The sequence below is a fragment of the Barbus barbus genome (genome assembly GCF_936440315.1).
Source record: "Barbus barbus genome assembly, chromosome: 15".
NCBI lineage: Eukaryota > Metazoa > Chordata > Actinopteri > Cypriniformes > Cyprinidae > Barbus > Barbus barbus.
In genome coordinates, this window is record NC_136743.1 from 30,471,194 (window position 1) to 30,498,514 (window position 27,321).

General features: G+C 36.4%; 1 protein-coding gene across 1 annotated transcript; it reads left to right on the plus strand.

Annotated features, from left to right (window-relative positions):
- prkacbb (protein kinase, cAMP-dependent, catalytic, beta b) lies at window positions 1–17,568 on the plus strand. The gene is made up of 10 exons (XM_079435826.1): window positions 1–309; window positions 5,426–5,487; window positions 10,321–10,449; window positions 10,796–10,894; window positions 12,330–12,412; window positions 13,043–13,169; window positions 13,682–13,777; window positions 13,854–13,976; window positions 14,068–14,232; window positions 16,078–17,568. The coding sequence occupies exons 1-10, from the start codon at window positions 264–266 to the stop codon at window positions 16,201–16,203; spliced, it is 1,056 nt and encodes a 351-aa protein (XP_079291952.1). The 5' UTR covers window positions 1–263; the 3' UTR covers window positions 16,204–17,568.
- Window positions 17,569–27,321: the final 9,753 nt, after the last annotated feature.

Sequence of the window (27,321 nt, forward strand, 5' to 3'; positions counted from 1 at the left end):
AGCAGAGGGCAGTATGACGCGTCCTTCTGCTCGCGGCCGCCATGTCTCTCCTGCAGCAGAGGAAGATCAGTCTCAGCGAGTGAAGAGCGCTGTGAGAAAGTCAAGAGACTCCGGCTCACCGTGGCGGAGCAGACCACAGCTCGGAAGGAGAAACGCTGCCGAGGGATCTGTCCCGCCACCGGTTCCCCGGTCCGTAGATCGTCGTGTCGACCCGTGAGAGATCAGGGAAGCCTCCTCCAAGGACTCGCGGAGAATCGCGCATTATGGGAAACGCAGCTACGGCCAAGAAAGGCAATGAACTGGAGAGCGGTGAGAGGAGCATTCACCTGATATTACTTTATCAACTCCTAGCTCTTCTTATAATGTCGGGAGCGTTATTTATTTCACTTTGTAGCCAAGGCTAATGTTAGTTAGCTGCTCAGTGAGTGCAAATGTCAAAGCTTTGCGTGTTTATATTATGAAATCGTGTTTATTCTGTGTTCTCCATAGCCAGGACAAATGCTTTCGTGTTTTTATCGCTCTGCTGTTAGTTGTTTTTCATGTAGAAACCACAAAATGAGTCAAACTAGCTCGATCGAAGGCCTACGGCTGTGCTGGCATTCATTATGTAAGCTACACTAAAGGAAATGCTAATATAAACTGAAAGTTAAAAACACAGGGAGGGTTTGTTTTCTTGACTTCTGCTTCAAGTATGCGATAGAGCCAAAAGATTAGCGGCTAATATAAGCTGTTTGCTAGGCTAGAGGCCCGGGTCTGCTGCTAGCATGTAAGTTATCAGGACAAACACGGTTTCTTATCCTTCACACATGTTTCCCACATCCCCAGCTGCTTTTAGATAATGCACATTAAACATGAGCACTTGATCTAGTTGTCTTGAACTGGAGAATGAATGAATAAAATTAGCACTGCCTGTCAGGTCGAGCCTCTAGTAAACAACATCAAGCCATTAAGTGAATTAAACGCCTGGTGAGCATAGGATGAACTCTTAAATAACTAAAACCAGTGGGTTCTTGCTTTTTTGTTCTTTAATAAACGAGAATGTGTTAAGCTAAGTGTTGTTTTGCTAACATTTTGGATTAGCGCAAAAATTATTAATTTACAACAAACTCCTAATTTGCTGCTTATTAATAGTTTTATTGATTCTTGTTAGTTTAGGTATTGGGGTGGATTATGGTCATGCAAAATAAGGCCATATGTGCTTTATAAGTACTAATAAACAGCCAGTGCTAGTATGCATCCTAATAAGCAAGTAGTTAATAATAATTAGTGTTACATATAATATAATAGGCATAATTGTCTAAAACTAATTTGATGCTGTAGAAAGGTGATATATTGCATGTAATGGGCATCTGTCAATCAACGGGCGCAGTTTGAATCATCTCAAACAGGTTCATTAGTAACATACAAGGACGATTCTGTGTTTATGTAATTATTCATTCACCTTTGTGCTTTTCCATAAAACAGGGCATCTGCATCTGTGCAGGTGTGCTGCATGGTTTGATGGATGTAATACAGATTATCATATTCATACAGCATCACTAACCTGCATATTAACTATGCAGTTAAGTTGGTTGCATGAAGCAGAAAAAGAAAGAACATTTCAGTATTTTTAGTGCTTTAGAGAACGGTGAAATCATAGTATTTGTTACTAAAGTATTGTAATTATTATATGATGTTATACTATATATATATATATATATATATAAGTAAGTTATACTATATACATCTTTAAATTCAAACACCCGTCTCTGTCACTACTGAGAAAAAGCTTAAACTGGATTGCTGGTCTTTATGATGGTCTTTCATCTTGACCAGGCTGGTTTTATCCGGGTTAGCCAGATGATCTCTAAGCCTGACCAGCTGATAAGTGCCCAAACACAGCCAACAGACCAGCTTAGTTTTTGTTTTCATATGTGAACATAAGAGCAAAAACATTGCCTCCTTTAAATCATATATTGTGTTCTCTTTGCACAAACCAGTATAATGATATATAAATATAAGTGATCCTCAAGAAACATAAAAAGGTATTAAAAGGTCATGGCATTTTTAAAAAGCTGCAGTGGGGGAAAAGTTTTTTTTTTCATCTTAAATCTACGAAGAGCTTCCATGCCTAAGTACACTTATCTTTGGTCATTGACGTGATCAGCTTGTCATCTACAGAGGATAAGAGTAATTAGTAGATTTGAAAGGCTTGATGCTATCAATTGCAATGAACACTGTTAGTTTAAGTGTGACGCATGCTCACTCCGGATGCACTGCATCTCCGTATGCAATGTGAAATAACCGGTATGTAAAATGCAGTGCATTGTAAATATTTAGATTATTTTAATGTCATTTTAAAGTCAGTTCACTGGTGGAGCAGGTTATAAAACATTTTTTGCACTGGTTCGATTCAGTCTTTGAGTCTGATTGGTTGAGCAGTGTTCTTGTTAGTGTTTTCCAGACCAGCTGTCACTCTGTAGTAATAGTAGGGACATTTTCACTAACTCTTTCTGGAGGTTATATCATTACGCCTGTAGGACAGGGGAAACAACTGTTTATTAGGGAGTCATTGAATCGTTTACTCAACCATTTAGTGCATAAACACTTATTGATTTAGAAAAAGAAACACCACCTGTGTTTTACTCTGAGATGCACAGTGTTTTTGTTGTGGCTTTTTCAATGGCGGGGCAAAACAAAGGAACTGGCAATATTGTGCCTAAGTTGCACTAAGTTAAACTTTTATTAAACTGCTATGTAAAAGCAATCTTTTTTTTAATGAAGCAGTGATATGTGGATGAATACATTTAGCAGAAAACGGATGAAATAACTATAATTTGTATAAGTGGAAATGGAAAATGTTTGGTAGAAGCAACACTTAAGTCAAGACATGTATAAGATATTTTTTCAGAGAATGTATGTCTAATGCAAGTGTTTTTGTCTCGCTGAACTGCTCGATTTTTCATTTTAAAAAGTGAAAAAAGAAAACACTATAAAGACAAAATACACTGACGTTTATGAAAAATTCTCATGTGAACACGTTGGTTATGTTGCAGAGCTCCTTGCTTCAAATTAACGGTCAGTTTTTATAAATAATATACACTCACCTAAAGGATTATTAGGAACACCTGTTCAATTTCTCATTAATGCAATTATCTAATCAACCAATCACATGGCAGTTGCTTCAATGCATTTAGGGGTGTGGTCCTGGTCAAGACAATCTCCTGAACTCCAAACTGAATGTCAGAATGGGAAAGAAAGGTGATTTAAGCAATTTTGAGCGTGGCATGGTTGTTGGTGCCAGACGGGCCGGTCTGAGTATTTCACAATCTGCTCAGTTACTGGGATTTTCACGCACAACCATTTCTAGGGTTTACAAAGAATGGTGTGAAAAGGGAAAATCATCCAGTATGCGGCAGTCCTGTGGGCGAAAATGCCTTGTTGATGCTAGAGGTCAGAGGAGAATGGGCCGACTGATTCAAGCTGATAGAAGAGCAACTTTGACTGAAATAACCACTCGTTACAACCGAGGTATGCAGCAAAGCATTTGTGAAGCCACAACACGCACAACCTTGAGGCGGATGAGCTACAACAGCAGAAGACCCCACCGGGTACCACTCATCTCCACTACAAATAGGAAAAAGAGGCTACAATTTGCATGAGCTCACCAAAATTGGACGGTTGAAGACTGGAAAAATGTTGCCTGGTCTGATGAGTCTCGATTTCTGTTGAGACATTCAGATGGTAGAGTCAGAATTTGGCGTAAACAGAATGAGAACATGGATCCATCATGCCTTGTTACCACTGTGCAGGCTGGTGGTGGTGGTGTAATGGTGTGGGGGATGTTTTCTTGGCACACTTTAGGCCCCTTAGTGCCAATTGGGCATCGTTTAAATGCCACGGCCTACCTGAGCATTGTTTCTGACCATGTCCATCCCTTTATGACCACCATGTACCCATCCTCTGATGCTACTTCCAGCAGGATAATGCACCATGTCACAAAGCTCGAATCATTTCAAATTGGTTTCTTGAACATGACAATGAGTTCACTGTACTAAAATGGCCCCACAGTCACCAGATCTCAACCCAATAGAGCATCTTTGGGATGTGGTGGAACGGGAGCTTCGTGCCCTGGATGTGCATCCCACAAATCTCCATCAACTGTAAGATGCTATCCTATCAATATGGGCCAACATTTCTAAAGAATGCTTTCAGCACCTTGTTGAATCAATGCCACGTAGAATTAAGGCAGTTCTGAAGGCGAAAGTGGGTCAAACACAGTATTAGTATGGTGTTCCTAATAATCCTTTAGGTGAGTGTAAATGATGCACTTTGTTCATTACAGTCATAGTTTAGTTTGCTGTTAAATCAGTTACCTCTGTTTATCCTTCATAACATTAATAGGTTGTCAGACAATCTTGGAACATCCCTAATCTTGTCCAAAAAAGTGTATTTGTCTATACTGCATAAAAAAATAAACATAAAATGTCTCTAAATTCATCTTAATCTTAACTGTCCTAGTCTTTGTCTATAACCATTGTACTCATGAGTGGTTGTACTTTACAAAACGGTTCATCCCAGGCCATCACATACTGGCGAAGTGAGAACATACCATAAAAGGATGTGACATTGAGAAGAATCCTCCTGCAGACATCTGCTGTTGTAAAACCCTTCAAACCAGTTAGAGCGACACAAACTAGCTGTTAGAAATCAAGCAGGCTTCTGCAGTGCCCAAAACCATTTTTGCACATACGGCTCTTGAATGCTATAAACGATGATGAACATCCTCAGATTGTCTCCAGTAGTCATCTTTGTCTTTCTATCAGCATTTGCTTTGTCTAGTTTTTTTTAGCCCTGTACTGTTGTCACATCTAATCCATGTCTTGCACCGCCTAAACTGATGTGATTGTTTGACAGAAGTCTTTCTTTTATCTCTCTCTTTCTCTCTCTGATTCTTCATCATCCCATCCATGGGTGAATGTTCCTGAAAATCCTTGGTGATCTGTAGAGACTTTTGGTATGATCATGATTACATTACGTTACCGCAGTGACGAAAAAACATTTGCGTAAATTCTGCAAGAAAAAGCCACAGCATATTTAATCATTAGCTTTTCTTTCCTTCTGATTTTTCCGTCACTGCGGTCAACTGAAGTCTGCTGTGTTGTTTGTTTTATGTGGGATTGTCTTAACTTACACTTTGGATGTCCTGCTCCTGTGTTAATAAATAAAATACATGCATGCTTCACAAAAACTCTTTTTTTCACCTCTGAAATCCATAACAACCCTTGTGAGATTGCCTGATTTTGATGTCTAGAAAGTACTAGAACTAGAAAAATATTCCCTCTTTTATTTGTCAACTTGAATATGAAGTATCTTTTGATTAGTCGGTTGAGTTATTTTTCAGCTATAATTTTGTAATTCAGATTTTTGTATTTCTTCCTTGCAGTGAAAGAGTTTTTAGCCAAAGCCAAAGAAGATTTCTTGAGAAAATGGGAATCACCACCACAGGTGTGTTTGTTTGTTTTATTTTTATTTTTTTAATTCTGATGAAACACAGCATAATGCCATTCACACAGTCAGCAACTAAAGCAATGTGATTGCACTCATTTTCAATAACTGGTGACTTCTGGCACATGTGATCAGAAGATCCTGTCAGATACTGTAGCGAGTGTTGCCAAAACAGTGAATTTAAAGGAATAGTTCACCCAAAAACAAAAACCTGCTCACCCTCAGTGCATCCAAGATTTAGATGGATTTGTTTCTTCATCAGATTTGTGGAAATGTAGCATTGCATCACTGTCTCAGCAATGGATGCTCTGCAGTGAATGGGTACCGTCTAGTGTTGTCACGGTACCAAAATTTCATTATTCGATACCAGTGAAAATCCACAGTTCTTGGTACCAAAGCAAAACACAAAAACATTAAAAACACACTTTTTATTAATAAAGTCAAACAAAAATAAAATGTACAAAAATCAATGCCATTCTTTGTACTTATTTAAAATTGTTTCAAGTTTATCCGCAAGTAATAAAGTATGAAAAAACAGTAGACAAGTTTAATTAGTCTTTTAATTAATGAAATTTAAGCACACTTAATTTTGTAAATAAAGGGGATTTACTATTAAAGGAACACTCCACTTTTTTTTGGAAATAGGTAGGGCTGTAACGTCCCAGTCGATTAGTCGATTAATTGGTCGATATGGTCTGGTTCGACCAAAATTCTGATTGGTCGATTTTTTTGCCGCGCTCATTTCATCAGGTGGAAAGCACTAATTGCTAATGGGGGTGTTTTCAGAGCACCCCCTGTTTCACAGGTAACAGTCTGTTTTCAGAACACCCCCATTGTTTTCACTTTTTTTGGATTAGCCCAACCCACTGGAGAAGAGAGACAGATAAGTAGGCTTTAGAAGGTTTGATGCTAAATATTATTTATTTAATAATAAGCTAGTGGACTCAGCGGTTTGGAACACATATCAATATAAATCAGTCCTATTCTAACATGTCAACAACAAAAAAATCGACAGTGTGGCAGCATTTTGTTAAACTTAATAACTGGAAAGAGGTTGAATGCAAAGTTTGCAAGCAACAGTTTGCCTTCCACAGCTCGACGACAAACATGACGTATCATCTGAAAGCGGTAAGCTAACTTGTCTGCGTTAGGTTGCCCTGTCTGTTTTTGAGTAGGCTACATGAACATATCAGAATTGGCATATTTCAATATTTTAGTGTAATAATCGTTTTATAACTGCAGGCGCACACATCCGTAATGACGGTAGAATCCCCCAGACAAACCCATTTTTTATTTGGAATGCGCAATTGCGCTGTGCCCACTGTTTGTGTTAGTTTTGAGCCTAAGATGCTTTATTTTTCAGTTATGCACTTTATTTGGTTTCTGCTCTTGTTTGTTTAATAAATATTCTTTTTTTATTAAAGTGGACGCGCCTTTTGTGTTTATTAAGAGTAAAAGCTTTAAGTCTATTCGTGTCTCAGCCGCGAAGCTGAGCTCTTATGTTCAGCCTCGCTCTGTGCGAGCTGCGCAGAGCGGCTGAAATGATAGTGTCTGACAGTTATACTTATAACATATGACAAAAATAATTTTCTAAATTATGTTGCACATTCCTCAAAAGTTCTTGTGATATCACTAGTTGACAACATAGTACTGTTTTCAGAAATCACAGGCTATGATATTGTGCAGGTACACGTGATGCACCGCTGTCAGAGACGACAGACTCGTGTGTCAGACTCATTTCAGTGCAAAATAATTAGGTCAAAAACTATTTAATATACTGCAAATAGCCTATTAGTTTTTTATGTTTATTTATAATTAATTTAGGCAGACAACAAGGCTACCAAGTACTGAGCACAGTGCGTATCTAATTAATGTAACGTACGTTTTTTTTTTCTCCACAACGTCATTTTTAGTCGATTTTTAGTCGAACGTTTCAGGACTTCAGTCGACCAAGATTTTCTTTGGTTGATTACAGCCCTAGAAATAGGCTCATTTTCCAACTCCCCTAGAGTTAAACAGTAGAGTTTTACCGTTTTTGAATCCATTCAGCCGATCTCCGGGTCTGGCGGTAGAACTTTTAGCTTAGCTTAGCATAGATCATTGAATCGGATTAGACCGTTAGCATCTCGCTCAAAAATGACCAAAGAGTTTAGATAATTTTTCCTATTTAAAACTTGACTCTTCTGCAGTTACATCGTGTACTTGGACCGACGGAAAATGAAAAGTTGTGATTTTCTGGGCCGATATGGATAGGAACTATACTCTCATTCCGGCGTAATAATCAAGGAACTTTGCTGCCGTACCATGAGTGATATGACGCAGCGCCTGAAAGAAGTCCCCAGCTATATCATTACTAGTTACCTAGCTGGGGACTACTTTCAGGCGCTGCGTAATATCATTCGAAAACTGTAAAACCCAACTGTTTAACTCTAGGGGAGTTGTAAAATTAGTTTATTTCCAAAAAAGTGGAGTGTTCCTTTAAAATAAAAATATGAAAGAAATATTGCGTGATTATTTCTTTAAAAATAAAGATTTATAAAATAAAATTTCAACAGTAGTAATAGTATCACATACATTCTACTAAATGATAGTAATATATTTCTGGCACAATGTCGTTGATACATTTTTATTTTGACGGGTTGCCTTAAATAACGTTACCTTTAAATTTCTGTGTGTAGGTATATGATATGATGCTAGTTTTACTCAAACGAAACGGTAAAATGCTTGTGAAGTGACTCGGATCAGTTCTGGAGATGTTGATGCATTTATGTCCTCATTGAGACAGCAGACGCTTCCTCCAGTGAAAAAGTCCATCTCCTGTTGTCTCTCACATCAAAATCCACACGCGATCTTGTTTAGGCTTGTAAACTGTGCTTGATCTGTGCAGATTTCTCTCCTGATTCAGACCAGATCCCTTTTTCACTATTTCCACACTTTAATAACTCTGATGGTTTTCATTTCTGTCCACACTTGTTTTTTTTGGGGGTCTCCAGAGACCCCAGACAATAACATTTAATTTTGTAACAAGATAATAGGTTTTTTTTTTTTACAAATGCAATTTTACTCTGTTTGTTAATGTTTCTACTCAACATTTGTGCAGTTTTTGGAGAATTTATGATATCTTTTAAATTTCTATAAATAAATAAACATTTATTTAAATAGGCTTTTTACAAAAAAACAGCATTTCATGTAAAATTCACTTTATAAAAGGCCCAGATTTCTAACTTTCATTCATGGGGATAACATGGATCATTTTAAATGATTTAATGTAACATTTATACCCATTTTTTGGAAAATGCAGTTAAAAAAAAAATAAAAATATCACTTTAACCACTAGATGGCCATAGAGCTCCACTATATGCTATTTGAGAGACCTGAAAGATATCTTTTCACAAGTTGGATTCAGTTGGATTCATATCTAAATATTATAAAATCACAATTATAACAAAAATAAAATATTTTTTGTCAAAGTTTAGTATTTTTTGTACTGAAAACCCCCAGTTTTTCAATAATGTTACATTATGATTAGAATCAAACCTGAACAAAATGTTACAAAGAGAAATGTTGGAGTCTTAAGATTTTATCATTTATTTCAATTATCTATTTTTACTATAATTCTACAATTTTAATCAACATTTCAGTTACTAACTGTAACAGAACAGAAATGAACAGTTATATTACATATGAACACATGAACTGAACAGCAATAACAAGTGAGCAAATAAAGCAGTAAAAAGATTAAATTTAGTAAAAGAAATCAGTAAATGGGCAAAAAATCAAACAACGAGGAACAATAAGTGTGTGTGTGTGTGTGTGTGTGAGAGAGTGTGAGTACACATTGTCGGTGTCAGTGTCACCACTTTATATTTGTGTTGGTTCTGCATTTTGGATGATTTTATTTGACAAATTATAGCCTTACAAATGTGTGTGTGTGTGTGTGTGTGTGTGTGTGTGTGTGTCAGGGCTCTACAGTGCGACCATTCCATTTCATTTGCGACTGAAAACTACTACGTGCGACTATGAAAAAATATTTAGGAGCACCAGTGCGACTGACCCGATCAGCATGTTTGTGCTGAGGGAGCTTTAAAGGTTTCTAACGTACTTACAACATATTTTTTCAAACAAAGTCCCAGCCAAGCCGCTGCGCATCTCCATTCAAACACAGCGGTGTTTCGTTTATGAATGAACTGCGTTTTTAAACAAATCTAGTGAGTCAATGATTCAATTACCCATTCATAAAGACAGTCATGTACTTCGTTCCTGAATGAATCAGCCGTTCGAACGAATCAATTAAATGAATGATTCAGTGATAAAATCAGTGACTTGCCGACACCTACTGGTGGTTTTAATTTAATTTTTAAATGCTTCCTTTTTTTCTTTTTGGTAGTGTGTATTTACTCTATATAAAAACATGTATTTTCTTCAATATTGTGTTCTTTCTCAGAAATTAGTTAAAGGGATATTTCATCCAAAAATTAAAATTCTGTCATTAATTATTCACCCTCATGTTGTTTCAAAGTCTTTTTTTTTTTTTTTGGCGAACAAAAAGTATTCTCATAGCTTCATAAAATTACGGTTGAACCCCTGATGTCACAGGGATTATTTTACTGATCTCCTTGCTCGTGTAAGGACCCTTGCTGTCTATGGAGAGTCTGAGAGCTCTCAGTATTCATCAAATATATCTTATTTTGTGTTCTGAAGATGAATGGAGGTCTTACGGGTTTGAAATGACATGAGGGTGAGTGATTAATGACAGCATTTTTATTTTTGGGTGAACTAACCCTATAATGATACGTGTTGTAGGTTTATTTAAATGTTTGTTTTATCCTGTAGAGCACAACTGGTTTAGATGACTTTGACAGACAGAAGACGTTGGGCACGGGCTCTTTCGGGAGAGTCATGCTGGTTAAACACAAGGCTACAGATCAGTTCTATGCCATGAAGATTCTGGACAAACAAAAGGTCGGTTGTAATCATGCAGGTAACCAAAATTACCATGCGTTTGTGATTTTTCTTTGACCAGTATTTCACACCATGAAAATATAAATTATTAGACCATCAATGGTGCTTTCAAAGTCTAATTATTCATTTCAAAATGTAAGGTATAATCTACAGCTATGGCAATTTTATTTATATAGCACTATTTACTATAGCCAGAGTTGAAGTAAACTGTGTATTAAAAGGTTTTAGCGAACTCATTAAAATATTCAGAGTCAAGTATTCAGACAGACCATGGTATAAATACAGTATGTATGATGTATGAATATCCTCTCAAAGATTCTTATAAAATTTGTTTGTTTTTTCATAGGTGGTGAAGTTGAAACAAGTGGAGCATACGCTAAATGAGAAGAGAATATTACAAGCAGTATCCTTCCCGTTCCTCGTCAGATTGGAATATGCCTTCAAGGTACCATACTGCACCTTCCTATTGCCATTTCATTAAATTCATACAGGGATCCACAGAAGCATCAGCCAAATAAGTTGTTTAAGAGCTTGATTAGCTGCTTCAGGTGTGTTTAATTAGGGTTGGAGCTAAACTCTGCAGGACACCGGCCCTCCAGGACTGAGTTTGGACAGCCCTGCTTTAGATAATCTAAATATAGCTTCAAAACAAACTCAAACTTTCCAGACAAGAGCAATGATTTTTCTCGTATTATTATTATTGCTGTTTGATTGTTATTAATGACAGCGTAGGCAGCAGCAGGTCTAATAGGCTGCATTCTGTTTAGACGTCAGATATTTTGTCCCCTTCATTTATGGTCCCTTAAAAAGTAACTGATTGTGTTTACGTTAGGGCTGCTCGATTATGACAAAAATCATAATCACGATTATTTTGGACAATATTGTAATCACGGTTATTAGTGGGCCATATGACACATTTTATATGAATAATTTATTTAAAGATAGTGATATCAAATATATATTTTCTGTAAATAAGGTTGCTATGACATCTACATTTTAGAGACCAGCGATAATATTAGTTAAAAAAACATAAAAGGTCCTAAATTTTTGAAAATAATCAAACTGCTAGCAATAAAAAAAAAAAGCAAAGGAAGCTGCACAGATACAATTTACTGTTGCACAAGTATTTTCATTCTCTTTACTTCATTTATTACATAACCGACGAGGCTTTATGTGAATAATCACTAAGTGACACATTTTGACACATTTTTGCATGCATTTGACTGTTTAGGCGCTAAAAGATGTGTTGTGTTCTGTCTCTGAGCGCATCCACAGAAATCCTCCCGAGAAACAGCGCTCTTTCTCGCTTTTAAAAACATGAATCAATCTAATCAACTTAAATCAAGCACGTCCCATTTTGCAAGTGTCTTGTTACATGCTTTTACTGATTTGCAGGTGAAATTGGCCTTTTATGGAGGAGTGAAAGCGCACCGCTGGAAAGGGGGGCGGAATGGGGCGCAATAATCGTTTTATCTCGATTACTGTAATTTCATAATCATTGGAGGCCGAAACTGAATTTTGATTAATTGCACAGCCCTAGTTTGTTAATTTTGCATTGTAAAAGCATTGTGAGTGCATTTAGCATCAGAGAATGTGATTTTGCTCCCAAGTAAGCCAACATAATGATTTAAAGCAATTATTATTTTTAAAAAGCATGTTAACATGGCAGTAATGTGAGCAAAGCTTTGTAAAATAAGAATAATTATAGATAAGCGAAACACAGATGTGTAAATAAAACATTTAAAAAGTGAAATGAGAAACCGTGGCAATTCCAGCTAGAAGTAGGAGTGTGGTTTACTAGTTTAGACTTCAGTAATAGCCATCGAAACTAGTTTTGTTTGTCTCTCAGTTTTAATTCAGACTTTATTCTCGCCTCGCAGGACAACTCTAATTTGTATATGGTGATGGAGTATGTACCAGGAGGGGAGATGTTCTCACATCTTAGAAGAATCGGAAGGTTTAGGTGAGTGAGGACATGTCTGAGCTAATCATTCATTTACTGCTGGATCAACTAAACTCCGGCACAGGTTTATGCAAAGGATGCTTGTGTCTGAGCAAATTATTATGTTTCCAAAAATGTATTTTCAAGCTGTAGTATCAAGGATTGTGTGTGTACAGTGTATGTTATATTTTATGTTATATTCTTCTCTGTACATGTTAGTAATTCACAGCAAAATATCCTTTTAGCAAACTGGCTCTCACTGACAGCACATAAGTGAGCAGTATACTGCACAGACTGCACAGAGCAAGCTAAATATGTGATGCTGGAAATTTAATTAGTTTTTTTAATGAAACCCTACATTTAATGGCAGTAGTTATATTTTTATTCAACTGTATGGGATTATGATATGCTACAGGATATGTCCTCTGTCAGAAAGAGTTTATAGTATATTTCAATAAAGAAAAAGTAGCCAATATGAATACCAGTGGAATTTATGATACAATTTTGGTATCAGAGGTAAAACTGCTTATAAATATTTAATTTTTGATATCTAGCTGTTGTCATCTCTACATGCTAAGGCCAGTTTTGAGCGAGGAAAGCCGATCTCTCATCTGGTCTCTAACTCTTAGATGTGATTTGTTTGATTGACAGTGAACCACATGCACGGTTTTATGCTGCACAGATTGTCCTGACCTTTGAGTACCTCCACTCACTAGACCTCATCTACAGAGACCTGAAACCTGAAAACCTTCTCATTGACCAGCATGGATATATACAGGTAACTAGAACAATTATGAGAACAGAAATGCATATATGCAGTGGCAAGAATAAGTTTGTGCATCCTTTAATTATGCATACAGTGTGGTCTGTCCCTAATTTAACTTACAATTATAGACAAACACGATCTGAATAATCTAACGCACAAACAGTTGTACTTTCACATTTTTATTGAATTGAGTAATCTTTCACGGTGCAGGGAGGAGACAGAAGTTAATAGTAACTTTTAGATCCTCCTTTAAGCAGCCACGAATGATTTCCTGTAGCTGCTTATAAGACTTTTCTCCAGTTTTAGACCATCCCTCTCCACAAATATGAAATCATAAACCGCTGTCCTGACATTCTGATGTAAAATGCCTTGATATAATGTTGTTTGATTTTTACTGACTCTTTAAACAACTGTTGAAAGAATGCCAAAGCCAAACCCAGTTGTGAGTTTGCTGTATTTTAATGTTATGTTATAAAAGATGATACAGGAAACATAAATGTGCTAAACTGTCATTTTCGGCACAGGTAACAGACTTTGGTTTTGCAAAAAGAGTAAAAGGCAGAACCTGGACTTTATGTGGAACTCCAGAGTACTTGGCGCCAGAGATCATCCTCAGCAAGGTAATCCACGGGTGTTTTAAATTTAGCTAAATCTGAATTTGAAAGCAAGGGAAAACGTCTTGTTTCTCAAATTTAGGGATACAACAAAGCTGTGGACTGGTGGGCCCTTGGTGTTCTCATATATGAAATGGCAGCTGGATATCCCCCGTTTTTTGCAGACCAGCCTATTCAGATCTATGAGAAAATTGTGTCTGGAAAGGTACTAGCAAGTTGCATGCATGTGTATACAGTCAAGCAATTCGATTTATTTGGATGCACAATCAAAATGGCATCTTGAATGTGTTTGGTAGGTACGATTCCCCTCGCACTTCAGTTCCGATCTGAAAGATCTGTTGAGGAATCTGCTGCAGGTGGACCTGACCAAGCGCTACGGCAACCTGAGGAATGGTGTCAATGATATCAAAAACCACAAATGGTTTGCCACAACGGATTGGATAGCCATCTATGAGCGAAAGGTATGATGCTCAATCTTCAGTTACGCAGTCTGAGCCTAATACCTGAAATGCAGGATTTCCTTTACGACATCCACCATATTGAGTGTTGCAAGTGGTTTTTTTTTTTTCTTCCCATTTATCTCCCTGTTACATCTTAAAGTGACAGCAGCCTAATATACCTGCTGCTGTCGTGTCATTAATGTTAATCAAACTTCAAAAATGTAGAATTAAAAAAAAAAATAGAATAGTCTCACAGGTTGAAACAAAGAAAACAGTAACGTTTTAATCTTATCTTCATTTTCAATTTCAAATTTTTTTTTTTTTTTTTTTTTTTTTTTTAGAATTTTGTCAGGACATGCCCAATTGTAGTCCTTTAAATCCCCAAAAATTGTGTTTAAAGTACTTGAAAGTCCTGTAGTTTTATTATACACTGTCTTTATGAACCGTGGGCTGGGCAATATGACAAACAAATTACTGTTTAAGAAAGCAACTACATCATTGATTCAAGTCACATTGTCTTTATTAAAAGCTTGTAAAAGAGTTCACATGAAGTGCTCCACATGTAAAACAAATTTTCAGAAATATGAAATTTGAAGGTAAATATTGTATAAACTTGTCTTAAACACATCCTGTATGTTCAGAAATAATTTAAAATAAGGAAAATGCTGAATATTTCCTTGCCAAAAATGTAGACATTCAGTTTTAGAGGTCAACTCAAAAAATCAAGGCAAAAGTATAATACAAGCAGCAGGATATTTAGTAACACTTTATTTTAGGGACTCTTCACTAGTTGCTTATTAGCATGCATATTACTAGAATATTAGTCATTTATTAGTACTAATTGAGCACATATTAATGCATTACTCTACATAACATTATTCTACATCCCTAATCTTACCCAATACCTAAACTTAACTACCTTACTAACTATTAATAAGCAGCAAATGAAGAATTTGAGGGAAAAGTCATAGTTAAGAGTGAATAAGTGTTTCCTATTCTAAAGTGTTACCGGATATTTTAACAGTGAATGTTTTGTAAAAACAAAGAAAATTAAATCTTCTTCAGCCTGTCACCATTATGCAAACATGAAATATCAAAGAGTAGTAGTTCTCTATAGGTTCCTGCATTCATACGCTGCTCTTTACATTGTTTTTTTTATGTAAACAAGTGTTTGAAGGACATGTTTGCATCTCGAGGATGAGATGTCGCTCAAGTTAAAAGACTACTCCTGTCTCCTTGCTTTTTGTCCCCATTGCAATTAGGGCTGCACGATAAATCGCATGTGATTATCATGCGCATCTCCTTCATCGCTTGCGATTATGAACATTATATTGCGTAGCTTGTCAATGAACTACGGCTCTGTGTAGTAAATGCTGCTCCATCTGAAGCACGTGATGGAGATTTACTACTAATCACAGAACTGGCTTTACTGACGAGATGCGAATGACAATCGCATGCGATTTATCGCAATGGTCTTTTTTTAATTGCAATGGTCTGTCAACGCAAAAGTGCATTCTGTGAATAACACCTAGCAGTGTGTTCAATATCTGTTCATAGCACACACTCACATGTGAGCGGTTAATGAGCGCCGTCGTGGTTGAGGTTTTTTTGTATCTAAACTGTTTGCTATTACTCAAAATCGTGATTCCGTAATTTAAAAAAATATCAACAAATAATAAAATTGTGGCTATATTTTGCACTCAAATTATTAAATCAAATCTGAAAAAAAAGTTTTATGCAGGTTGTTTTATATAAACCAATATTAGTCGAGTTACAAGTGAACAAGGAGAGATGAACGGTTAATAGAGAAGTGCAAGGCATCATGGTAGACTTCTGATTTTGACAGTTTCTCCTATCACCCACCAGGTGGAGGCGCCGTTCATACCAAAGTGCCGAGGTCCTGGAGACACAAGCAACTTTGATGACTATGAAGAGGAAGACATTCGTGTATCTGTTACAGAAAAATGCGCAAAGGAGTTCTCAGAGTTTTAGTTACGGACACATCAAAGCTAGACATATATGCATATATACATATATTTACTTATCTATATATGTGTATATGTGTGTGTGTGTGTGTGTGTGTGTGCGCATCACACAGCACATCAAATAAGGGTATCTTTGCACTCTAAAGACATGGGATGAGCAGAGAGCACATCACCGTCAGAGTTCTTGTGTACTTCCTTCATTCCATTGGGCTTTAGAGGTCACCGGGGTTCTCATGCTCTTAACCATCATGCACTGCTCCGTTTTCGCTTTGTCAAATGACCTGTTTGACATAGTGTTCCCCATTTGAAAGCTGATTTTTTTTAGACATGTTTAAGTATGGCATTACAAATATGGACTTGGGGGGGGGGACAAACACAAAGGCCAATTCGGCATTGTTACTCAATTTTTATTTTTTTTCGTTCATGGCGGCATCATACAGTGTTGTTATATGAAAGGTAGCCGTTGCCTGTACCTATTGGCTTTTTTTGGTGTTACACGTCCATGTCGTTTTTTTCACCCTTAGACCAAAACAACTGACAACCTTTTCAGGTCTTTTTTTTTTACGCGTGCAAATCTGTCGAATTCAGAGCATTTTTTTAATTTTATTTATTTAAACCACGTTGTGTGTTGAAAGCATGACCAAAACCATCGTGTTGTGAACGGCAGAGGAAGAGGTCTTAACTCTTCAGATTTGCCTTAGAAACTCACAGAAGGATTGCATTACAGATGTTACAGATCTTTATATCACGATGTTACAGTGAAGGTCCAGTCTCATGCATATACTGACAGATGTTGTTAGCAATATAAAACATATCTTATTTTACCACTTTTCTGCATTTTTATTCAATTATACAAAGGTTTTATTCTGAAATAGAAGAGAAAACCTTTAAAGATAATTTTAACAGTGCTGTTTATCATCGGATATTTAAGAAAAACAGCAACTGCTATAGGATGATTTAGATTATCACAGCGAGGCACTTATCAGTTCACCGTTTTTAATTTGTCAAGTTGAAGCGGTTTTGCAAAGTTCTCTCTTAACTGAAAATTGTAAAACTGCCAAAACTATATGTTGTCTCCATTGTTGCTGTTGAACTTTTGTCCTCCTTTTATTCTTTTGACCGAATGTAGTGTTGAAACTTCTAGATCTGCATATTGTTTGACAAGTTTGAGTTTTGAGGTACATTCTCACAGACATATACTAAGCAACTGAATATGTGAAAGAGAAAAAACAGAGGTTAGTAAGCCTCTTCTCCTTTGTATCACCTATAATCCAGTTATTGTTCAGCTCATAATGCATATATGCGTTATTTCTTATAAATGTTTTTATTTATACACACATTAGAGAGATGCTAATAAATTTTATTTTTAAGACTGGTTGTTCTTTTGAATGTGTATATAAATGGTCTTTATACTCTGAAGAACCCTTTACATTTTAGGCTTTTCTTTTTAATTACAATAAATGCTTTTAAAAACAGGTTATTGTTCGCAAACGGCGTTGTGCCATTTCAGGCTAAATTAATGTTTTGGGATATAATTGTGAAAGGAAGCAATATTGACAGTTTCGTATATATTGCAATTCATTTAGCTACTTGCAGTCTTAAGCTTGCTAGTGTTCATGCAAATCAAGCAAAATCACACAAGCAGGAGTGCTGCTGTTACAAATATTGCAAATGTGATCGCTTTTATACAACTTTCAAAATAGTGAAAGGGTTAATTCACTCAAAAATGAAAACCGTTGTCTTTCCAAATCCATACATTGTTCATCTTCAAAACACAAAGCAAGATATTTTTAATAACTTGAGTGGTTTCTGTTCTTCCATTAAAAGCCCATTTCCCCAAAACTTTGATGCTTCAAAAAGTTCATCATGACATAAAGTAATCCATGTCAATCGTCCATGCTAATATATCAGTCGACCACTACTATTTTAGTACGATTGCTACTCCAACATAAAACAAGAGCATTATCACAAAAAACAACATTTTCTGAACAAGTAGGCCTACACTGGGCACTTCTGAATCTCCTTTGCCAAGCATCCTCATTTTAGGTAATGCATTAAATCAAATTTCCTTTTCAGATTAAATGATGCAAGTTTGCCTGAATTTGATACTAGTCGCTTGAGGCTTGAAGGTGAACTTTGATTCTTTGAGGACAATGTCTGCTTAAATGAATCTTTAAATAGCCTGATTCACTGAAGCTTCTGTGTGTTTTCAGGTTTCCAGACAGTGAAATCCTTTCCACAGTAGGAACACTTATAAGGTTTTAATCCAGTATGAATTCTCAAATGATGCTTAAAGTATCCTTTATGCGTAAAACTCCTTCCACACTTCTGGCGCATGAAAGGCTTCTCTCCAGATGTTCTTTACATGGGAAATACTTTCCACACTGAGGGCATGTGAACGTGATTTCGGCAGCTGAATTTTTAGTTCTTTTCTCCACACCATTGTTTTCAGAAGCTGTGCAACTAAAAGATTCTCTAGTTGTCACATTTGGAGGCTCCTGATGCTGATGGTCCTCCACTTCATTCAGATCTTGACTTTCTTCTTTTACGTCCAGTAGGTCTAAAATTAAAATGTTAAATTTAATTCAAGAGGGATGCATATTAACGGTCACATAAATAAAGTTAAAGGGATAGTTGACCCAACAAATACATTTTGCTGTTAATGTCCTCACCCTCAGGCAATCCAAGATATAGGTGACGTCTTTTCTTCAGTAGAACAGTGCTTGTTAGCTGTTACTGTGGTTCTTGCTGATTCATAAGTCTACTGGCACTTTGAGAGTCAAAAAAACATCAGATAAGACTAAATTAATACCCGTGGCTCCTGACGATATATTAAGGTCTTATGAAGTGAAACGATCAATCTGTGCAAGAAACTCAACATTAGTTAATCCAGAGCCTCAGGCACGATTCACCAGTTTGATTACATAATCATGCAATGATGTTAACATACACAATTATATCATTAAGGCACTCAATAATTATGAGAAACATGGATGTTTTACATATCTTAAGCATATAAAGTGACTAAAGCATCCTAATCAACTCACTTTTTTACATAAACAATGAGAAACCATAAAATCTTTCATTTGAAGCTCTCAGTTCACGCATGCACCTATCAGCTGTGAAGAAGTGGGTCTGTGGTCCAAGTCTAACTGTTTCCTCAGTTCACTGACTGTTGGAGGAACTGGAGCTCTGAATCAGTTCATTCATCCCAGGATCAGATTCACCACTGTTTTGGCTCATCGAGTGAGTTTTGATCGAGTAACTTGTAGATTTGTGCTGCTCGAGCTGCAAACTGTTTCAGACGCTTCAGTCTGATTTGATGAACTGATTCATCCAGTTCACTAAAAAGAACCGGTTCAAAAGAATGATTCACTCATGAACCGGACATTTGTCTGAGGCTCTGTATTACAGCTAATAATGTTGTAAATAATGTTCAGTTTCTTGCACAGACTGATCGGTTTGCTTCATAAGACCTCGATATATCGTCAGGAGCCATGGGTGTTAGTTTTGTGTTGCCTGATATGTTTTTTTTACTCTCAATGTGACAGTAGCCATTGTCTTTTTTGCTGTTCTACTGAAGAAAAAAAAGTCACCTACATCTTTGATGACCTGAGGGCGAGTAAATTAACAGCAAATTTAAATTTTTGTTGAATTAACCCTTTAAATAATTTCCTGTGATCTTCAATACTGATGATTAATTACTGTAATTACTCATCTTCTCTCTACTCTGGTGCAATGGACAGTATTTCACCAGAATATGGAATTAAATATTAGTCCTTCAGTTTCTCTCACAAAAAAAAAAAAAGGCTTGAGGGTTTCAATCATAATGAAAAACAGGTCTTGTTTGTTCCTCAATATGTTCTTTAAATGTGTACTGTTCTGGATCACTCGCAACTTCACTCTCCTCTTTAAGAAACTGCATATTTACAGCAGCAGATATGTATAATGTGTTGTAGGATGATGGGAATATTCCCAGCATTTGTTGGGGAACGGCTGTCGGAGTGGCTTCACTGAGAATTGTGTGTCACATAAAGAACTACAGGACCAGACCTGTCAAAATAAAAAATAACATTTATGTTTTCAACATTGGTTAACAGCTGCTGTGTTGACATTACAGTAATGCATAGGGTGATGGAGCGCTAGTTTAATCGTTTGCAGTCGTTCATGTGTCAAGGGTACAAATCAAAATGAGACCATGACATCTATTATGCACTGGCAAGTCATGCAAACATCTTTATTCTTAAAGAATGTTCGGAGAAAATTTGGTCACTTTTAATTTATGAATTGTTATAAAATTAAAATACAGTTTATGACAGCTTGCCACTGCAATACATTGCGTTATCAATCTCACATTTAAACTAAATCTTGAGTAAATCCAGAGAGACAAGTCAAGGTGAGCATAACATCTTTCACTGTCAGACAGAAATGCAATGCAAGCAGAGCTGAAGAAAAAATAACAACAGCTAATGGCAAGGGTGGCTTTCATTCCAGACTCGTTGACCTCGCTCTGTGTTGCCAGGGTTTTTCCACACAATTGGGCCATTTTAAAAATGCAGTTTTGAAAAATTAAAGAGGGCACAAATTACTTTATATATATAATGTACCTCAGCTGCCAAAAGGTGTATTTGTAGACAAAGAAAAATTAAAATGGATCCTTTTACTAATGTATATTGATCCTTGGAGTCTGTATGGAGGCGCGTTTGAATCACAAAGGCTACGTCAGTTTCACCCACATCATGTATTTTAAGGCAGGTTCATTGGGTTTGCTATTGCAGATTAATTGCACATTGATGCTTGTGTGTTGACAAAAGAGTAAATGTGAAGGGAAGAGAGAAAGGGCAGGCTATTAATCTTGACCGAGATCAGAAAATAGAGACGGTTTCATTTAATGTATGAAGGTAAAAGAGTTTTTAAAAAGATTAAGGAAGTGAAAAGACATGCATTTTAAGGCAAAAGTCAACTTGTAGGCAATTTTATGGATAGCTATGTCAGTGTTTGTTGTAAAGTGTTATTCATTTTTATATCGCACATTTCTCACGCAAAGTACTCCAAAAAATGCTAAAATTAAAATAAAAGAAAGTGTAATTATAAGTACAGTAGCCTAAGTGCATGTGATTTCTGATAAAAACTTTTGAGAAAATTGAAATTCACACCTAAACAATTGTGTCCATATTTGCTAGCTATCGGTTTTGTGTGCTGGAGGGGAAAAAAAGTGTTTGTTTATAGTCCTGGCAGTGTAAATATGGAAAAAAATAAAGTGGATCGGCCCGATCAGACCGAGCACCACAACACTCTTGTGGCCAATCAGGAATAGGGGCCGTTTACGCTCACTAAGGGGGAGGAGAGCGCACGAGCGGGAGATTTATAAATACTGTAGTAAGAGAGACTGCTGAGACATTACCAAAACGTCAGAGGAATATCACTGGAAAAAGAAGGGTTACGATCAATCGCGAGGACACACATTTTTCAATATTTCCAACTTGAAGACACAAGTGCGGGAAGATCTGAACGGACGCCGAGGTTACTTCTCAACATTTGAGTAACATTGGTTTTGTTACTTTTACAAAACCTAGATATGTTGCTGTTGTAATATCTGGAGTATATACAGTGCCAATAGAAAGTCTTCATACCCCTTCATTTTATTTCATATTTTGTTGTTGCGTTATGTTAAACTGCTCTAAATTACTTTTTTTTTTCACACATAAATCACTCAAACCACTCACCATAATGATAAAGCAAAAAACGGATTTATCACAACTTTGCAAATTTATTAAAAAGGAAACACTGAAAAAATGACATTGCACAAGTCTTCATACCCTTAACTCAACTTACTGGGGCTAACAAGTGGCCCTGGACTTTTTGGCACAGAGCGGCCCACCCCACCAGCTTATTAGAGCTATTCTTAACACCACTTACTAACACAAATATTACACAATACAGAAATAAAAATGCTGACTGAATAATGAATGACTGTCATACTTCTGTACATAATAATTTGTCCTATATGGCAATTTGTAAATAATATTTTTACACATCTTTCACATAGAGGGACAGTTTAATGCCACTAAAGTTAAATGCCTATCAGTCCATAACAATGCAGTGCTCTACGACTTGAAATGTGCAGAATGGGGACTGAATTTATTGTGCTTTTTTTTATATGATGAAGTTATATAATATGAAGTTACAATTTAGAAAAGCTGTTTTCTATGCAAAATATATAGATATATATAAATATATATATAAAAAAAAAAAAAAGCAGTTGTATTTTCAGCATCGTTACTCCAGTCTTCAGTGTCACATGATCCTTCAGAAATCATAATAATATACTGATTTACTGCTCAAGAAACATTTCTGATTATTATCAATGTTGAAAACAGTTGTGTTGCTTCATATTTTTGTGGACAATGTGTTAAATCACCATTCAGACTGGAGTAATGATGCTGAAAATTCAGCTGTGCATCACAGATTTTTTTTTTAAATATATTTTGCATAGAAAACAGCTATTCTAAATTGTAACTTTATATATTTCACATATTACAGTTTACTGTATTTTTCATCATCATAAAATTCATCATATAAAAATCATAAAAAATCTCATGTCAAGAAATTGAAAGGCACAATAAATTGAGTCCCCATTCTGCACATTTCAAGTCGTAGAGCACTGCATTTTTATATGGACTGATAGGCATTTAACTTTAGTGGCATTAAACTGTCCCTCTATGTGAAAGAGATGTGTAAAAATATTATTTACAAATTGCCATATAGGACAAATTATTATGTACAGAAGTATGACAGTCATTCATTATTCAGTCAGCATTTTTATTTCTGTATTGTGTAATATTTGTGTTAGTAAGTGGTGTTAAAAATAGCTCTAATAAGCTGGTGGGGTGGGCCGCTCTGTGCCAAAAAGTCCAGGGCCACTTGTTAGCCCCAGTCCGCTCCTGCACACAATTATGCAGCAACATACATCAATGGCATGGAAAGACTAAGTGAAATAAACATCTGTGTGTCTGCGCTTTAGTCAGTCATTCATATACTGTATGTTGCGCCATTTACAAGAAACCATAAGCATGATATTACAGTCAATAATAATATTATACAATCATCTCATAATACTACATTCTTGTGGAGAACCTTCAAAAAAGCATGAAACCACATTTGAATGTTCTGCATCGTTCATTGCACACTTAAACTCTCAGAAACACAAACCATCAGTCGAGTTACAGCTTTTATTACGTCACAACACCAACACAAAATAATGGCTTGTTTTTTTGAAGAAAAAGAACAAAATATGGGTCTATAATTGAACTTTTTTACAGCTAATTTTACATTAATAAATAGAAATGTGCATACTTGTCCCAACTCTCCAGACTTATCTGAAGAATTATTGTAACGTTATTATATATATCTTTTTAAATAATTATTCTGAATTTATAACACTACTTTCTGTCATATTACATTGACATTAAAACACACAAGGTAACACTGTGATAGTAAATTTTACGTCTGTCTTCTCTCCTGATTTACCAATTTCTTTACATTTCCTCAGACGCTGTCATGGGATTTTCTGACCCGATAGCCGACGCAAGCTCTCACATCAGGACAATCTGTGGACACATGTACTGACTTACACCTGACATGTACCTGGCTTACACTTAATACACTGTCGCATTTCTATAATTCAAATCCGTTAAAGGATTGTTAGGCTGCATTAATTAGGTCAACCGGAACCGGGAACACTTCCCAAAACACCTGATGTACTTGTTACATCGTTAGAAGAATGGCATCTGCGCTAATATTAGTCTGTTTCTTTCTTATTCCGAGGTAACCGTAGCCACCCAGATCCAGACTGTATCCAGATCAGATGGTGGATCAGCACCTAGAGATGACCTCTACAGCCAGGACACCTAGATGAGCCCCAGAGACTGACCCCCAGTGAAGACCCTGTCTCCAAGACGGCCATCGGGACAAGACCACAGGAACCAGATGAGTCCTTTGCACAATCTGACTCTGCTGCAGCCTAGATTTAAACTGCTGATTTTGTCTGGCCAGAGGAGAATGATACTATTTCGACAAACTATTTCCCCGTCTAAATACTGTAAAGCTGATTTAAAGCCACCCAGCTGTATATCAGCTTTATATGTACAATTTGTATTGTTAAAAGCACTATACAAATAATAGTGACTTGACTGACATTTTTGTGCAGCAGGGGGCGCCAGAAGATAAGAACTAAAATCAGTATGGATTAAAATTTTTAATATTTTTAGAAGCCAGCTTTTGTCCTTGTCAGTAGCTCATTAACATAAAATGTAGTGTATAAAATTTGAGTGCCTTAAAAATCTTCATTACGTGCTTTATAATTTTGCTTCATCAAGATACCACTACCAATACTACATTGTATTTTGAGTCTCTAAACACTTTTTCATTCTTGTCAAAAACACATTTGGGAGTTTGAGTAAAGGGGGTGCACTGAATATAAAAAAGAATACTGTTCTTGCACGATTTGCAATGCTAATGAGCATTCCCAAAAAGAATGGATAATAGAAAAAACGCAGCTGAGCTATTTTAACCCTCTGTTATTCAGCTTGCAGCTACAGCAGATCAAAGCGTTTGCTCTGCCCACTGCTCTCTCTCACTCTTTTGCAAATCCCTCTTTTCTGTGTGCTCCAGTTTCCAGAGAGGAATTCCCTCTTCCTGCAGCAGCACACGTGTCTGCACATCTGTCTCTGTTTGGAGCGTCTAGCTCAGGCGGAGGATGAACATCCAAACCAATTACTTTAAAATAAATGGAGCATGATTGTGATTCTGCCGAGAGTCAGTCAGGCATAACATGACAGCAGCCTGATATTGTATGTTTGTGTTTCATAACGGTGCTTCCTGGAATCTGAGGCTTCCATTACAGGCCTCTGCTAATGAGCTGATGACCTGATTCAGACGTGTTTGTGCTGATGAATCACTAAAGCATCATGCTACTCTGTATTGTTTCCCCCCACATTTTTACTGATGTATTCCTTTGAGGTTAAATTACTATACAGACATATACCCTACACAATTTTTTGGTAACACTTTAGTTTATGGACTAATACTCACTATTAACTAGTTGCATATTAACATGCAAATTACTAGCATATTGGCTGTTTATTAGTGCTTATAAAGCACATATGAATGTTTTTTTCTGCATGAGCATATTTTAGATCCCTTTATCCACCCCATACCTAAACATAACAACTACCTTGTTAACTATTAATAAGCAGCAAATTAGAAGTTTGTTGAGGCGAAAGTTGTAGTTATAGTGAAAATTGGACATTAAAGTGTGACCTTTTTGGTAAATATTTAGTTCCTTATTATCAAAATGTTTTTAAGGATTTATAACTTAAAGCTGCAGTCCGTATATTTTGCCTATTTGTCGCCATCTCTGTTTGACACCTGCAACTGCAGTTATTTGCAGAATTATTTTGTTAATGTGAGTTGTGAGTTGGCCGGGTTCCTCAGCGCGGACGAATAATGTTTTGAGGTGTATGCAGGCACCGCACCGGTGTGGATACTGTACATCGGAATCACAGATTCTAGCCTAAGTCTTGGAAGTATGACCCAAATAAGAATTTTCACCGTATATTGTAAGTAATAAGTCTGACACTTTTGTTCTGACCAACTGAGGAAAAAAGCATTACATTAAATCACGCTACCAATGGTGATGAAATTTAACGGTCGGTGCATTAGCTCATATCACATCAAACCGTGCAAATTATTACTGTTATACTTTGTTCTCAAATTGTTGATATTAACATCATTGTTGCGTGACTACGTGAATGTAGTGTGTATTAGAGTTACATGTTGGCCTAGATTTCAGTTTCTGTACAGTCTAATACGGTGGTCCAGAGATCTCAACGCGCTGCAAATAGAAAAAAAACACCTGCAAATTAAGAAAACAACTTCGTCAATTTTACAACATGCACACTGCAAATGCTCACAACACAACCAAACAAAGAAATGCACTGCAAATACAATTCTTTATTTGGTTGTGTTGTGAGCATTTACAGCACCTGCTGTCAAACTGATGAAGATGTTTTCTTGATTTATTTTAATCGAAAAAGCAAATTATTATATGTTCTCTATAAAATACAAAACTTTCATTGTCAGGGATCTGGAAGGAGGACCCAGTTACAGAGTTAGTGAGTGACAAGGGTTTATTAACAAAACAGACTGATATAAGAGGGTAGTGAGGTGCACATGTCATGCAACAGCAGGAACACAGTAACAAAGGGAGACAGCTAGGGAACACCACTGGAACAGCCTGGACCTCAACTGGCCGAATAGCAGCAGAGGAATAATAGTCAAGGTAGTGCCATGATTAATTTCTGACAGGAACAAAACCGAGGCTGTGAGGGACTGAAGTACAGTCTGTTCAATGGATTGTGCTGTTGTTTAACAACATACTGACTGTTCAGCTGGCAAAACATCTTCAAAAAAACCCACATAAAACAGTTTTGAAAGTAGTGAGTTGTGACAATTACTTGATCTAGGACCTTTAAAATGTCCATGCCATAGTAAAGACTGTAAGCCTTTCCCTCACGCCTCGTTTTCATCAGTGTTAAATTCAGTGTGGTCTAACCTCACTAAGGCCTAAGGCTTGTTTTGTTGTGATGTATTATATATTTCCAGGTCCAAGCCTCCACTCATGTGAGAATACTTGCTCAACAGCTATTTATGAGCACGGTTCTTTTATAGCACACATTTAAGTTGAGCTTTTAAAAGCTTTTAATGTTGTGTCTTCTTTTCTAAAATCTTTGTAAAAATTATTTTGTTATTTGTGTATCTATTAATATTAATTAATATTTTATTTTATTATTTATTTTCGAGTTTCATTAGATTGCTACATGTACATGTTATTTTCCAGCAATATCATTATCTATCATGTACTGCTTGCACATTATATCGCTTATAAAATGTAAATTGTGCCCTAACCTTTGATATTTCAGCATTAACTGGTACTTTCATATGCCATTAAAACTGGCAGAAAAGAGGCTTACTAGTGTTTCTCTTACAAATCCACTCCTAAAAGCCATAACATGGATCACAGGATAAACACTCCTGCCATTCATTGCCAAGAGGTGGGAGGGCT